The following is a 17372-nucleotide window of genomic DNA, read 5'->3' on the forward strand; positions in this document are numbered from 1 at the left end:
TAGTAGCCCTTTAGAAACAATTGTGTAGTTACAAAGTAGACGCAATTGGCTGATTCTTTTTATGGATTCAAATGAGCAGTAATCACCTGATTACCAACCAACACCCATGGTCATAGGCCACTAGTCGTTTTTGCTCTCCTAACGATAATTTATTTACTTTCCTCCTATTCATAATTTTGTGGTAACGTTAGTAAAGTGTTATCTTTATTTATTATTGTAAGACTTATGTTACGATAGTAATCTTTATTATTCTGTGGTTAGGGCGTAATTTCAGGAATAATTCAAAATATAAAAGTCCACGTGTGAGAGATTATTCTCTATTGGTCATTTAATAGCACCACAACGCGAAACACTAATTTTGTTTCCAAAAGCTAGACTTCATATGACGGAACCCATTTCTTGAAGCTAAATACAAGTTACAATTTACAGTGGTTGTCAATGTCTAATATGTCAAGTTGGAAAGAGACTTCCGCTTGTAACTTGTATCTTTCAGTGACAATTTTTTGAGAAATGGGGCCCAGTGGCCCGTTTCTCGAAAGGTATAATCCTTGTATTACAAGTGTGTTTCCATGACAACCCATACGATTTGACAGTTCGCGAACTTACTGTAATACAAGGCTTGTACCTTTCAAGAAACGGGCCCCAGGCAGGCAATCATGGCCGCGCGATAAATGATATAACATCAGGCCGTCCCTTTCGCACTATTTGTAAGTGAAATATACGTGGCACAAACGCTCAAAACGAAACGCTCGTAGATATCTATCTCTATCGCTCGTGCGTATTGGCGCGACAGAGCCAGACTAACTTGCGCGACGTTTCGTTTTCGTTTGGCGTCGGAGAAATGCCATTCGGCTACGCACGCTGATGTTTTGTTGTTCAGTCAGTCAGTAAACTACTTGTTTCGTATAATTGATGACCTAACTGCTCTCTGATGTTTCCTTCCATGCACGCCAAGATTTGTGGCACACATTTGACTTGCCTGTATTCCATCAATTCATAATTTTATTCATTAGTATTCAAACACGGAATACATTTGATGAAAACAATAATACGGAGCACTATCAACCAGTGTTGTTGTTATTCTGTGTCGTTGTGGCCAACGTGGCTGATGGTCACCACAATTTCTGTAGCATCCATATAAAAAATTCAACTTTAACTCTCACTGCATCATTTATTTCATATCAAAAGTAAAAAATACATTTTGACCCGCCTACATATCGTTCTCCATTTTTCATTTCTTCTCTCTTCTATTGTTTTTCATCCATAAACAAGTTATAGACTTTTTACCTTAAAGTTTCACATACAAAAAGTTTTAATACAAATTAAACTTGTGTCAAGTATGTTCTGAACAGTGGCTACACGGGCAGTCTTCTGCGAACAGTTTTCATCAGGAACAATCTAGAGGACGTTCTATTTATTATTTTTTATCGGAAACTTTCTATAATGACTGTCACTAGTTTACAAGTTAATCAAGAGAGTTTCATAATTGTTTTCTAGGTAGACCTTACGGTTTTTAAATTGTTATAGCATCTCAAAAAATACGTTACTTTAACTTTATTTAGTATCTACGATAACTACGATATGTTAGTTTAACTATTATGTTGTAACTGAAGTTATACCCGAACTACCAAGATATCTAATGGTATTTCTGTGCAAAATTCCTTTTCAACAGTAACCTTTTTCGCACTCTTTGGTTGACAAATAACACTAAAAAGAGATGCTGACATATTGTATTTACTGTCAACTGACGTAATATTTGATTTCTCAAAGAAAATAAATAAGTCATCGATTATAGATATACACAAATTTAATATGCAAATCGTTTATTTAATCTGTTTTACCTATATGCTACAAACTGCAACGCTCAATAGTTCGTAAAACATGCACGAACTTCGTGCATTAATATTGAAATACAGCAAGAATTTGGAAATCATTGGACTAAACGGGGTGTCATTTTCTAGCATATAATATAATGTATGGTATCCAACTCCAACTGCCCGCTATCAGCAGTAGCGCAGAATTGTTTGCTTTCGGCTCAGAGTTGCTTTAAGCAATGATCAGGATTGGTCTAACTTGACTCATATGTATTATGTGGGTGCATCATCCATAGAAAATATTTGCGAACGCTGAATTTGATCACAGATGGTTTGGTGCAAGCGGCCCTAAATAATATAAGTAAATAGCCGAAAGTAATGGTGATTCGTTATATGACGAGAACCCGCGGGCGGGTTCTTCCGGCATGTGAGCAAAGTTAACGAGTGCCCGCCAGGTGGGTTCTTGGTGTCAAACGGTAAAGACATATATTGACCGGGAACGGGATATAGACCGTGATTACCTTTTTGATTTTTATTGAGGTCCCGATATTTCGACGCAGTTGCATTAATCATGATCACGGGAAACCAACAATCAAAAATGAAATCACGGTCTATATCTATACGAGTATCCCGGTCAATATAAGTCTTGAAACTAACCGTGAATCATTTAAAACTCATATTGAACGTGTTAAGGTTGACACGTCTTTTCATCTAGTTCTTATACTTATATTCCTTCCGCTTTCCGTTAGATCTAGTAGCTTCCCCTGCTTCCGAATCTATCATCAAATTCAATTTGATGTCACCATGATTTCGAAAATGTTATCCATACTAATTGGAAAAGTGTGTGTGTGTTTGTTTATCCGTCTTTCACGGCAAAACGGAGCCACGTATTGACGTGAGTTGAAGGGATGGAGAGTGACATAGGATACTTTTTGTCTCTTTCTATCCCCCACTTCCCTAAATGGGGGGTGGAAGTTTTTATAGAGCATTCAGCAATTTTCGAATTTAACGCGAGCGAAGCCGCGGGAAAAGTCTAGTAATATATACAGGTTTAAGTTTTGACCATTGTAAATTACGGCATTGACAGTAGAATCGTTAGGTTACGTACTACAAAACTAAACTATGTACCTAAAGATTGTTCTAGACCTAAAGAGTAGGTATTATGCAATATGCACGTATGTATAGGCATTCGAACCCGACGAAATTAAAATTCATCTTCTGGCAGGCAAGCATGGTCACGCGATAAATGATAAAATATTAGGCGGTCCCTATCGCACAATTCGTAAGTGCGATAGGGACGGCGGGACGGCCCGATGTTTTCTCGTGTATCGCGCGACCATGATATCGGTGCCGTGCCGTGCTTAAGGATTCGATGTATCCATTATAGGTAAACATAAAATATAATATTTGAGAAATCTTGCCAGACAGGCCAATCCACTGGACACGAAGTCGAAATGAAGTCATTTTGCTATTTTGCTTTTTCCTCGTACTGTTGTAGTTATAGCTCGAGTTATAAATATTCTCGAGGCCATGGCGTTCTTAATGATAGAGTCGGTATAGGTATTTTATGTTCATAAGCGCGTTGTAATAAGCTTAATTGAAAATTAAACTATTGTTATACTTTAACTATTACTTTTTACTATTAGTAATACTTTGTTTAGATAATATATTATCTACCTTTGTAGTACCTAGCATTCTTAATTCATTGCAGGTAGGTTCGATTGGTCTGGCAGTTTTGTTATTTGCTAGGATACTAACAAATCGTCGTTAGATTTACTTAGACTGTGCTTGTTTTTGTTCCTATCGTTATAATTGCAGGGGTTCAATAAAAACAGAGAAATTGATTAACAAATCGTGGATATTTATTGAAATAAAAATAATAAAATGAAATATAATAAAAACAGTTCATATTTCACGTCGTTACACAATAAAATTTGTCTTAGTGTTTTTTGTTTTACTATTTTGTCTCCGTACGTCATTCATATCAAGGAAATTCAATACGATTTTATTTTATTTACTTATATATTATGAAGACATGTTTTTGAAACCATCAATTTTTCAATTTGAAATTGCCTTTCGATTTGAAAATTTGTCAGTTTCAAAAATGAAATAATACAAGGACCAAAAGTGATAACTAAAATATTAAGCAAATGGTAAATGTTATTATAACAATCAATAAATAAAGCTTTACTTGGAAACATAATTTTTATTTTCGCTACATAAAAGCTTTATTTACCGACTTAATATAACATTTTCATGGTTCTAACAGTGATAGAAATGACAATTTGCTTGAATGTAAGAGAAAACAGAAGTACATGCCAAAGGCCTGTCCAGACGAGGTTCATTTCAATCTGAACACATAAGATCAAGAACATCAAACCAAGACTGAAGAGGCCTTAAGCATTTTGAATACCATAGACATCACGACTGGAGACAAAACACTTCTATAATTTCCTTACATATTTATCTAATATAAATTCTATCATAATTTACATTAAGTACGTATACTGAAAGATTTCACACTTGGACTAATTTAGGTACGAGTGAAAGGTTCCATGAATCACGAAAACGTCTTTAAAAACAAAACTGGAATTATTCTTCAGTCTTAACAAAGAAACTAGCTCTCGTCGGCTCGACTCGAGCACGAAACTAAGGTCTAATGCTTCTCCATAGATTCATTTTGATTAATTTAAACACTAATTAAATTTAGAAATACGCAATTACTATAACACGTACACTTAAAATCGATTCCAATTTTGCTTTCTACAATACTTAAAATATCGATTACAGGAAACTCACCGTATTTTCCAAATTTCGTTTATTTATTTTCTATAATTTCCGAAACATCTTGTCTTCTATAAATATGAACATCAATAGGTACTCGATTTACATATCATACTTATATCTAGTATTTACAAGGTCTTAGCTACGATAGGAAACATTTGCTTATTATTGTACAATAAACCCGAAAAATACCAAACAACTTACTCCCAAACACGTACATGCTACACCGAACTATGAAGATCCTAAGAAAATACTGGAAAAATCTATTCATAATTGACACTATACAGCTTACAACTAAACCATACATTAAATCAACATAGCTTAACTTTGGCATTGGTTTCCACATTTTTCTATAAATTAAAACATGTCAAACAAAGATCAATCGAATGTAACATTTAAAGATCATTGAAAATGAACAGTACAGCCTCAAAATAAAAACATAATTCGCAAACTAACATCAACAATTTAACGGGAACTGCTCAACACTGGTTCAGCTCAGGCCTATACGATATGTCGCTTAAGATATAAATTAAATTAATGCCCTTCGGTGCGGAAGCTCTCGGGCTAATATTGCAATCATTCGCCAACCAATTCAATTCTTAAGACTAGAATGTTAGTGTGATTCAAGCGATAAGAAACGCAACGAGTTTAGGCCTAGAAGATCTGGCTGGGCGGCGCAGGCGGCGGCAGGCGAAGACCGCCCCACGGGTAGAGTCACGAGGCCTCCTCTCGACACGCGTTCGAGTCGTCGGACAAAGCTAACGGTGCTCCGTTACTCTGGTTCACGACGCACTTACGCATGTGCTTTTCGAGCGTCGACGGCACTGAGAAGGGCATCTCACAAAACCGACAGCGGTACACGTCCTTTCCCAAACGGCCGTGCGTCTTCATATGCCTTGTCAGTTTGGAACTCTGAGCGCACGCGTATGAACATAGTTCACACTTGTAGGGTTTTTCGCCAGTATGAGATCGTCTGTGTACTGTTAGATTTGAGCAGTTCTTAAATACCTTTCCGCAGTATTCGCAAGTGTCATTTCGCCGTCCTTCTTTCGACTTCAAGAGAGGGTTTTGTAAGAGACCGTTGGCAGTATTCTTGAGTCCATCGAAAATATTTTCAGGTGGTCGTTGCGCGTGTAAAGTTGGGAGCCACCAACCTTCACCTCGATCCATATCCAACTTCATCCTCTTGGAAGCTTCAAACGGATTTTCAAAGGGATTAAACAAGGGGTGTGGTTGCGGTGGCATCTTAGCGAATTCTTCTTTTAGCCGTAAAGCAGCCGTGGGGGGCATGCCGTTTGGCTTATCGCTGGAAGGACCATTGTTATTGTCACGATCCTTTGCCAGTTGCCACTTAAGCGAGTTTCCCGATTCCTGTAATGCCTGCTTGAAAGCTTCACTATATTGAGCGATGTTTGATAATCCGAATTTATCCATTAGTTCCCCAACAACGGAAGCGGAAGGAGGATGAGCTGGCAAAGGATGAGATTGTTTTCGGGGTGGCGCGGAAGGAGCACTGCTATTTGATACGGTTAAGTCCTCGGCTTCCTCAACATCCTCACCATCCTCATTCTCTTCCTCTTCCTCGCCATCTAACTCCTCGTCCTCGAGATCTTCATCGGAGTCATCCTCCCCAGTGTCACCACCAGACTCACCATCTTCCGTATTGGCATCAGTGCCCCTATGCACTTTCATGTGCCTTTTTAGTTTGGAAACTTTCTCAAACGCTTCATCACATTCACTACATTTGTACGGTTTTTCGCCGGTATGTGTGCGACGATGCACCATTAAATTATTCTCGAAGCGGAACTTCTTTCCGCAAAACTCACAGGAATGTACAGCCTCGTCATTATTGCGTTTTGCAGGCGGAGTCGAAGACGGGCGATCGGGCGGCGCGTCCGCGATCGGCGGCTCCGCGCGGCGCTCCGGCGACGTCGAGCTATGGGGCCTCGAAGCGTCGCGGGGCGCGTCCACCGTCCCGGGTCCGGCGCCCACCGGTGGAGTCTGGCCGACTCGGGAGGGCGACGGGGAAGCGAACGGCGGCGAATGCTTCCTGGGGCTAGGAGAGCTCGAATTGCCTGTGGCCGCCCCTGGACTGGTCGTACCGGCCAGTTGCCGCAAGCGCTGCGAGTAAAAATCCAGCTGGGGTTCAAGTGATAGTGGTTGTGATACTGGAGGTACTCTGTCCCGAGAGGAGACCGACGTCGGTATGACGGGTGGCCGGTCTGCCGGTGACGGGAACGGTTGGTGAGGTGGGAGGGAGTTGGCCGCTACTGCTGCTGCAGCTGCAGCCAAATTGATTCCATGATGGCGAAATTGCTCTGATACCAGTTGCTCCATCCGAAACCTATGGTCGTGATGGTTCGGTCGCGCAAAAAGTGGCGCGGGAGGAACTGAGGGATGAGCCAGCGGTGGTAAGCTACCCGGGAGTGGCATTCTTAAGAGCCCACCGACTCCGAAAGGCGAATGCATATCCGGAGGAGGTAGTAACGGGTGGTGGCGAAGCGACGGCGGCGGGAGCGGCGCGCCAGTCGACGAGCAGCCTGAGCTCGAGGAAGACGTGCTCGACGAGGAATGGTTCTGCTTATTAAGCTGCTGTGGAGTATTGTCCACGTATATCTTGACTCCATGGACATGCTGCACGTGCTGTAGCAGCCTCCACGCCGAATGCACGCGCGCCTTGCAAGTGGAGCACACGTAGTTGCTCGGTTCTATGGGCAAAGGAAAACCAAGTTTAAAAATGTGAAAACTAATCTCTTAGGGGAAAGGTTTCCAATGGAAGATTTACAGCAATATTAACACGGGCAAAGTGTCTAGTAATAGCTCTCACATATCGTAGTGTTGGGCCTAGGGAGTGCGCGTGGCACGCATGCTAATCAGAAGGTCCGAGGGCCGGGTACGTCGGCGGCCGTGAATGATCGCTTCTCCGTGTCCCGCAAGATTCATGCACCTCTAAAATCTTATGAAATATACGGGGCCGGGATCACGTAGCGGCCCAGTGTTGATATTGAAATCTATGTAACATTATCCCGGATGAGAAAAATAAAACGCTTGAGTGTTTAATTTTCATATGTGAAGTATGTTTGAACGTTGAAACGTATTTTTATAGTGTATCTTGTTAAGATAACCTGTAATTCAATAAAAAATGGAACTTTTTATTTTCGTTACATCTACTAACGAGAGAAACATAAATAGCTGCCTATCAAACACAAGTTCCATACAACCCGCGGAACAAGACTAAAAGATCGATTGCTGTTTATCATTTCTTGCTAGTATTTCATAATCAGTAATAGATGACGTACTTAGTAGTGTTTTTAGAACCCAAAAAAGTATAATTGTGTGTGGCGATTTTAATGTCAACATACTTGAACATTCGCCATTATGTGGAAGGTTATTAAACACCTTCAAATCCTTTAACTTGGTTAACTTATTCTGCGAACCCACTCGAATCACAGCAACCAGTGCTACATGTATAGATAACATTTTTAGTAACAAGGATGCGATTAGTAAATCTGTTATTAACAACCTAAGTTCTGATCACTGTGGTCTAAAAGCTTCTTTCAATGAGAAAACAGAAGAAATTCCGCAAGATACTTTATGTAGGCCAATCTCTCAAAGGCTCCTAGATTTATTTAATCGTAATGTTACCAAACGATTATGTTGTCTTTCATGTACGCAAGAAAACCCCAATTGTTTGAGTTCTGATTTATTTAACTGCATTAAAAATGAATTTGATGTCTGTTTCACTAAAAAGAAAGTAAAAAGCAGGACCAAGACTAAATTTAGCGACTGGGCTACGCCGGATATTCATAAGACAAGACGCCAACTCTACGACTTATACGATTTAAAAGCCACTGATAAAAGGCCGGAATTTCTGGAGCATGTTCGGAATTTTTCAAAATCTTTTAAGATGATGTGTGTCGCCGCGAAAGCTAATCACTTGTCTAAAAAGATCCTAAATTCTAGTGATAAGGTTAAAACTGCCTGGCAGGTGATCGGCAATGAAACTGGGAAACGTAAAATGAAGGATCCGCACTACAAGCTACGAATTGGTGACGCTTTAGTAAGTTCCGACCGTGAAGTGGCAGATCATTTTGAGCAGTTTTTCTCGAATATACCGGTAGAAACAACAAAGTCTCTTAATTCGTCGCCAGATGTCGCTGAAGAAATTTTGAAGAGAAATGTAGCGGAATGTACAGAATTCTTCAAATTTTCGTATATCACTCCGAACATAGTTCTTAAGACTTTTAGATCACTGAATTTAAAGAAAACTGAAGATCTATGGGGCCTGTCAGTCAAAGTTTTGCATTCCATTATTGAATCTATTGCACCATATTTAGCTGAGATTTTCAACAGATGCATTGATGTTGGCACTTTTCCAGATATTATGAAACATAGCAAAATTATCCCGTTGTTTAAATCAGGAACGAAGACAGATCCTACGAACTTTAGGCCGATTTCAATACTACCTGCATTAAGCAAAGTGTTTGAGAAACTTATTTTAAATCAACTGCTGTCGCATTTCAACAGAAATAAACTGCTTGATAGCAATCAATTTGGTTTTACCAAAGGTCGATCAACCACTGACGCTGGTGCGGTACTCCTAAAGCACATCTTTGACGCTTGGGAAAAAGCTCAAGATGCTGTTGGAATTTTCTGTGATCTGTCCAAGGCATTTGATTGCGTAGATCACGAAAATTTAAAACGAAAATTAAGCCACTACGGGATAAAAGCCGGTGCCCTCGACTTAGTCTCATCATATCTGTCGGATAGGACTCAGAGAGTAGTTATTAATGGAACTCATTCGGCGGGGTCCCCGGTAGCCCTCGGAGTGCCTCAAGGTTCAATTCTTGGTCCCTTCCTCTTTTTAGTATATATTAATGACCTACCCACTCTTGTTAAAGGCAGACATGATATAGTGTTATTTGCGGATGACACTTCTCTTATATTCAAAGTGGACAGGAAGGAAAATAGCTTCGACAGTATTAATGATGCCCTATCAACTATAGTTAACTGGTTTACGGCAAACAATCTACTTTTGAACGCCAAGAAAACCAAATGCATCAAGTTTGCGTTACCTAACGTCAAGCAGATAAATAACAGCAAAATCCAAATAAAAGGTGATACGCTGGAGTTTGAAGACCAAACTGTTTTCCTGGGAGTCACTTTAGACTCAAAACTGCAATGGCACGCACATATTGCTACTTTAGCTAACAAACTTAGTTCAGCTGCCTACGCAGTAAGGAGAATCAGACAGCTAACAAACGTAGAGACGGCCAGGCTGGTATACTTTGGTTACTTCCATAGTGTTATGTCGTATGGAATTCTGTTATGGGGTAAAGCCGCAGATATTCAGACGATATTTGTGCTGCAAAAGCGAGCTGTACGTTCCATATACGGACTGGGCGCTCGAGCTTCCCTAAGAGAGAAATTCAAAGAGGTGAACATTCTTACCGTTGCCTCTCAGTACATACTTGAGAATATTATGTATGCTAGGAAAAACATCCATGAATACAAGCTTAACAGTGATATCCATAACTATAACACTAGAAACAAACATAAACTTGCCGTGCCCTTCCACCGTCTCCGTAAGGTTAGTACGTCTTTCGTTGGGAACTGTACACGTTTTTATAACAAAATCCCCATTGATGTAGTGAACTTGCCACTCGGCAAATTTAAGTCACATGTTAAGCGCTGTTTGCTAGGTAAAGCTTACTATACGGTAAATGATTTTATAAATGATAAAAATGCCTTTAAGCCAGTAGCTTGATTATGGTAGCAGAAGTTTGTAATACAACCGTACTAGTATCCAGTAAAAATGACACAGCGTAATTTTTCTCATGTGATTGTATTGTATCATTAGTTATGTTAGTAGGACGCTTAGAGACCTTATACACCTCTAAGATTTTTGTTTTCATTATATAGCGTAGTTATATAAAATTTATTTAAAGTATGATAGTACACTGACCCTTAGAGACCTTTACATCTCTAAGTCACGTTGAGCATGTAATTAGTTATGTATAGCTATACTAGGCATTGTTGCCCTCTTTAATGTCACCTACAAGCTTAATGTCGTGTTTCACTGTGTCGATTTTTCTTTTGTCAATTTGCTGTTAGCTTGAACATGTCATGCTCGCTTAAAAGTCTTTGCTTACGGTGGCGTGTTGATCGGGTCGCCACCTTCCCGAATGGAGGTTGAGGAGGCGATGGCTGAGATACGCGTCATACTCGTGAACGGGTGCTGTTTGTGGAGACTGGTCTGTTCAAGCTTACCTGGGCCACATGTTTTGTTAGATTATTTAACTTTACTTTTGAGCGGATTGCGAGACACTACATTCGGTTCTTGTAAGAATTAAACTTAAGTAAGTAATGTCTTAAGGATGACACTAGAGACCATCACGTTGTCGTTTAATTTAGTTAATTTTAGCTTTTGGACACTTAGAGACTTTATACATCTCTGAGATTTTGATTATATTTTATTTTAAAATAGACTCCTTACTTTAATGACCTTGTTGTCGTTTGATTAAGTTAATGTTAGTTTTTTGGACACTTAGAGACCTTATACATCTCTGAGATTTTGATTATATTTTTAAACTTAATTTGTAACCTTGATTGGCCCTTATTTGTAAACTTGATTTGTTCTTTAATGATTGACAACTAGAGACTTGTACATCTCTTGAAATGTGTAATTTAGCTGTTCATTTTCTGTATTTTTTATTTTTTTTTGTATTATTTGACAAAGGTTTTTACTTTTAAATATTTTAATTTTATAAAATTTGACTCTTGGAGACGCTATACATCTCCATGGATTATTTGATTAAGTATAATATTTTTACTTGTAATATTCAGTCTTTTACAACTATTGAAGTATTATAGATTTCTTTTATCTTTGTATCTGTTTGCACTTTCTTTATGTATTGATTATAGTTAGTAATAATATGACATTTAGAGACTTTATACATCTCTAATTCTATATCAGTGTATAGCTACTTTGCTTATGATTAATATTTTTAGTTAATATTTCTATTAATTTCATTTGTTTAACTTTAATGAATACTCTGTAATGTTGACATGTAAAAGTGCCCCCGTGGCCTATTTGGTGAATAAATGATTTTGTATTTGTATTTTTGTATTTTGTATTAATTGCAGGAATTGATCTGCTAAATTGCTAATAACAGATTTTAAGTTTTGTAGGTGTCTTCAGGAACACATTCTGAGTAGAACAAAATTTCGTTTACATAAATATAGGATTCGCAACAAGTAAGACTATTAGACTTAGACACTTGTAATTAGGAATAATTTCTAACGGATGAACAAAACTAAGAGCGGTATCAAGTAGTCAAAACAAAAACAAAATTAATGTATTGTTTCCTAATGCCAGCTCAGAAGTCACTGGACGCTTGGTCAAGCACAGGCCAGGCGGAGTTTTGACAGTAATTTGATTGCTCATTGTAAGCGCGGGCCACATTTTATTGTGGAGACAATAATGTTCTCAACTAGTGATGAGACGCAATGTAACCTATTTTTATAACCACGTTGTTTAAGGTAACTGAAATTATGTTTTTACAGACTTAATTTGTTAGAATTAAAAATATATTTTGGATAAAGTATAGAAGCTGCCGAAGAATAAATATCTGATTTTCTATAAAAAATACGTTTACAGATTACCTTTAGAGTGCTTTAGACTATCAAAACTTAACATTGTTCTCGTAGATACAGGAAAGATGCAGGTGCAAACTGAGTTAATCATATTATAATAAGTAACATGTGCATGACCTATGTCTACATACGCCATACATCCTACCTAATAAGTAATACCAAACCAATATAATTATGAACTCTAATTATATGTTTTTTCTTGTTTCTGCTTTCCATATCAATTATTAAATCCCACCAAAACTAAAAACTAAAAAAATACTTATCAAAAAACATAAGTGATATAATCGTAATTTTGTATCGATGTGCCAGTTCCCATCGATAAGGATAACAGCACTATTGGGCGCGCCGATAACGCCGGCCTGTTAAGATGCTTATTGAATTGTAACGGTCAAATTGGTGCCGGACAGATTTTCTTGTACCATTACTGCTTTGGATTTATTGGTGGTAAATACTTACAATATGTATTTGACTGTGTATCAATTAGATATGTCTATTTCGCCTTCGAGCGCTTTTTGAAAAAAATATTGTGTCGAAAGCAACCTTCAAAAGTTTTTTTATAAAATTATATTTCCATAGTCTAAATATTCCAACCTGGAATTTAAAAAAAACAGAGGTATCATATACTGACAATATATATCGATTCCGGTTGATTCAGGTGTTTAAAATGGTGCAGTAGAATCATTCTAAGCTAACTCAAAAGCTAATATGGTATTTGTAATGACAAATTATAAAATTATCATAATTAAAGTCAAGTTTCTATTAAAATATTATGTTTATGTAACTTAAATTTCCTTAAACTGCTTCTTACTATTCCAGCTTGCGCAAAGTTAATACCTTACGCGAAGTCTAGCATATTATATATGTATTCCAAGTGTTGAAAATTGTCGTAGAAAAAATTACAGATACTTATTAAAATTTTACCGTTCATAGAAACACGACTCATAAATATTATGACCTTTAATAGCATTGTTCATTGTGTCTGGTCATCAAGGTAGCGACTGCAGAAAAAGTAGAATAAATTCTCATTTCCTTCACTTTTCATTTCCCGTCATTCGATTGCATTTTTTTTCTTTTGAATGATGTTAAAATTAATTTTCTTATTCCACTTTACAGGGATACTTTGAATTTGCATATCCTCATTAATTTATTTTTCACATACCTAACAAATTATTGAATTGAACATTTTGTTTTTCGAAATATCTTTATGTAAATATAATGATGGGATTTTATAAAACAAATGATGGAATTAAAATAAAATAAGAATACGGATATATTATGTAGTATTTTTTCCAATCCAGGAAACAAAAGAAATATTACTATTATGCATATTGGTCTTTTCGAAGTGTTTGTATTGTGATATGAGAATAATATTTCAAGTAAAAATACACTTATCGTGTAAATCAAGCTACTAAATAAAAGTAAGTAAAATACAGTTACCGATTTTAAATATTTAACACCGATATTTGTCTTCTACCAGTACTTGTCACTTAAAGACGTGTGTCGTACGGTCAACAATGAGGCTGGTAGCGGTCCCGGCTTACAGCGATCGATGCCGGATTACACCGATTACAGACCGACTCGTAATTTAAATCGATTGTTCGATAAAATCGCTTCGCCTGACCGTACTTTTATAGGGCGGTTTAGTTTTTTAAAGTGATTTGCTTCTCATTTGTTTTGAATAGGATTATTGTATATTTCAATTTTAGAATTCATAATTCTGTTTAATTTTATTAATGAGAGTCTGTCTAACCTAACTCTGCGCCGATTTAAAATGAGCGAAGATAAGCGTATAATTATAATACCTATTTTTTTATTATTAATGATGACATTGTCAATATTGCCCTAGGTACGTTTGTGACGATAATTAAGAATGAAATTTCAATAAAAATATTGTTTTTGTGTTAATTACATAAGCTTTAAGCGATAATCTACATTGAAAATGTGAAAAAAGTAAATTTTTAGACTGATTTTATGCTTAATTGTGACAGTGAGTTAGTTTTTGTTAACAACTTAAGCTAATTGGGGGGTACCAATTCTGAAAATGCCCTTATGATTGTAATCGCCTTGCCGAGTTGACTTTGTCCAAAGAAATATTATGTTTATTTTTAGATAGTCTGCACGAAAATAGAAGACTCGTGGAATTGAATTAAGTACCTACGTATTGCAGAATAATAAAAATAAACATTAATACATATCAATTCGAGTACGGCCTGTATAAACGATTTAATAGTGATAGGTATAGATAATTGATAAGCTTGGATCTTGATATTATTATAAACTGGTGTGGGTGGTCAATCACGGGTATTAGCTGTCATATTATTTAATTTTGATTGAATGTGAATAGATTTCACTGATTACGTCTTAAAGCGTTTTGGTAGTTAGGTGTATCTATACTAATATTATAAATGGGAAAGTGTGTGTCTGTTTGTTTGTCCGTCTTTCACGGCAAAACGGAGCGACGAATTGACGTGATTTTTAAGTGGAGATAGTTAAAGGCATGGAGAGTGACATAGGCTACTTTTTGTCTCTTTCTAAAGCCCCACTTCCCTATAATGGGGGGTGGAATTTTGTATGGAGCATTCCGCAATTTTCGAATTTCACGCGAGAGAAGCCGCGGGCAGAAAGCTAGTGAATCAATATTATTAATCTATTTTGACGACCGGTCTGGCGCAGTCGGTAGTGACCCTGCCTGCTACGCCGCGGTCCCGGGTTCGAATCCCGGTAGGGGCATTTATTTGTGTGATGAGCACAGATATTTGTTCCTGAGTCATGGATGTTTTCTATGTATATAAGTATTTATATATTTATATATCGTTGTCTGAGTACCCACAACACAAGCCTTCTTGAGCTTACCGAGGGCCTCAGTCAATCTGTGTAAGAATGTCCTATAATATTCATATTCATATTCATATTTATTGATATTGCATATTTATACATTACACGTCAGAAACATAAACATTCATTATTACTAAGTAATTCTTATTACTCTAAGAATTAAATTATAAAATTTATAAATGTGTTCTATATAATTTAAATAATTTAAATACATTATCGCGCTAAATATTTATTTATTTATTTATGATGCATTGGCAAGTCTTGAATTGATAAAAAATTACAGTATATACTATCTACCCGGTCGCACCTACGTAAGTACTTGTGACCTGTTGTTAACTAGGTACTTATAACACATTATCTCAAATAGTTATCACCTGCCTATTTTATTTTATTATCTCTCTTAATTATATAATTTTATGATAAAAATGATAGTTTAATCACATCAATTTGCTATCAAAAATAAAAACATAATAAATATTGTGTGCAACATTCCAAAAATTTAAAAAATCAAATTTTCTAACCGGCTAGCACTTTTATATCTGTACTCTTCCTTTATTAATGTGATAGAAACGATGAAATTTATACCAACATTGCCGACACATAAAAGTAACTGCAAACACAATTAAAAATCGAATCCGCAATAACAAAGTATCGGTGTTCTACATTCGAAATTCAAAATTTAAATTTTCCAACCAGCTTCACTGTTATGGGTCACAATTTGCACCATTCGGGTTATAACCGGGTGGGGGGAGGGACGGTCATTCAGCGCAGCGGCGCGACGGACATCCGCCGCATAACAAGTCGTTAAATTATAAAATTTATAAATGTGTTCTATATAATTTAAATAATTTAAATACATTATCGCGCTAAATATTTATTTATTTATTTATGATGCATTGGCAAGTCTTGAATTGATAAAAAATTACAGTATATACTATCTACCCGGTCGCACCTACGTAAGTACTTGTGACCTGTTGTTAACTAGGTACTTATAACACATTATCTCAAATAGTTATCACCTGCCTATTTTATTTTATTATCTCTCTTAATTATATAATTTTATGATAAAAATGATAGTTTAATCACATCAATTTGCTATCAAAAATAAAAACATAATAAATATTGTGTGCAACATTCCAAAAATTTAAAAAATCAAATTTTCTAACCGGCTAGCACTTTTATATCTGTACTCTTCCTTTATTAATGTGATAGAAACGATGAAATTTATACCAACATTGCCGACACATAAAAGTAACTGCAAACACAATTAAAAATCGAATCCGCAATAACAAAGTATCGGTGTTCTACATTCGAAATTCAAAATTTAAATTTTCCAACCAGCTTCACTGTTATGGGTCACAATTTGCACCATTCGGGTTATAACCGGGTGGGGGGAGGGACGGTCATTCAGCGCAGCGGCGCGACGGACATCCGCCGCATAACAAGTCGATGGTCGCGTTCTTATTTCGAAAGATACGAAATGTGAATTTTGCGGGTTTTAGTGTTGCGTGATTGGTTGTTCCTTTTTTGAATTGTTATGATAACGGGAATCGTTTCATTTAATTCAACTCACTTACTATTACTACCTTATTTTATGTTAAAATATTGTATAAGGAATTTTATATCACATAGGTAATTTTGTTTCGATGTAGTCTCATCGTTATCTCATCCTAATATATCGATTTAGCAAAACCTAGGTATGCACGTCTTTTTTCATGACAATATTAAAGTCATCCTCGTGATTATTTATGGATTCCTATATTTCCTATCGAAGAAGAGTCCTTGTAGGTATGCTTTATGTGATGTAAAAAAAACGCCTCATTAGCACATCACTATCTCAAGAGTTTAGTAGTTTGTAGTTCCTCGCGGTGTCCGCGCGAGGCGCTTGGGTGCTATCATAATCACTCGTCAAGTCGAATGCTTACATCATCCATTATAAGTGCGCGCTCTGATGTTACGCTGTTACTACGGGGTCAGAGTTCAGGTTATAGTGGTTTGGTTGGTAGTTAGAGTCGAGCGTTCGTAAAATGGAAGGGAATGGTAGGACTGGGGTGCGAACAACTGTCGGCGGCGCCGGATGCTGCGCGCCGGCTTCCGGTCGAGGGTAGTTCTCCGGTACAGCGATTTAGGCTCGACTTTTTGAATTTTACACATTCTAAACTGAAACAGTTGAATGTTACATTTTCTTTTTAACTTTTTACTTATACAGAGGCAATTGCGAATCATATGTGTCTATTAGTAATTGCGAGTCATATGTAATTATTAGTTTTAAGACGGAAATTG

The 17372-nt window shown here is 37.0% G+C and overlaps 1 protein-coding gene across 1 annotated transcript in view; it reads right to left on the bottom strand.

Annotated features, from left to right (window-relative positions):
- Positions 1-3660: 3660 nt before the first annotated feature.
- LOC125235248 (B-cell lymphoma/leukemia 11B) overlaps positions 3661-17372 on the bottom strand; it is a 53809-nt gene continuing 40097 nt past the window's right edge. The window contains exon 5 of the mRNA XM_048141743.1: positions 3661-7306. Coding sequence (XP_047997700.1) covers positions 5313-7306 — 1994 coding nt within the window. The 3' untranslated portion in view covers positions 3661-5312. The remainder of the gene's footprint in view (positions 7307-17372) is intronic.

The sequence above is a fragment of the Leguminivora glycinivorella genome, chromosome 17 (assembly GCF_023078275.1).
Source record: "Leguminivora glycinivorella isolate SPB_JAAS2020 chromosome 17, LegGlyc_1.1, whole genome shotgun sequence".
NCBI lineage: Eukaryota > Metazoa > Arthropoda > Insecta > Lepidoptera > Tortricidae > Leguminivora > Leguminivora glycinivorella.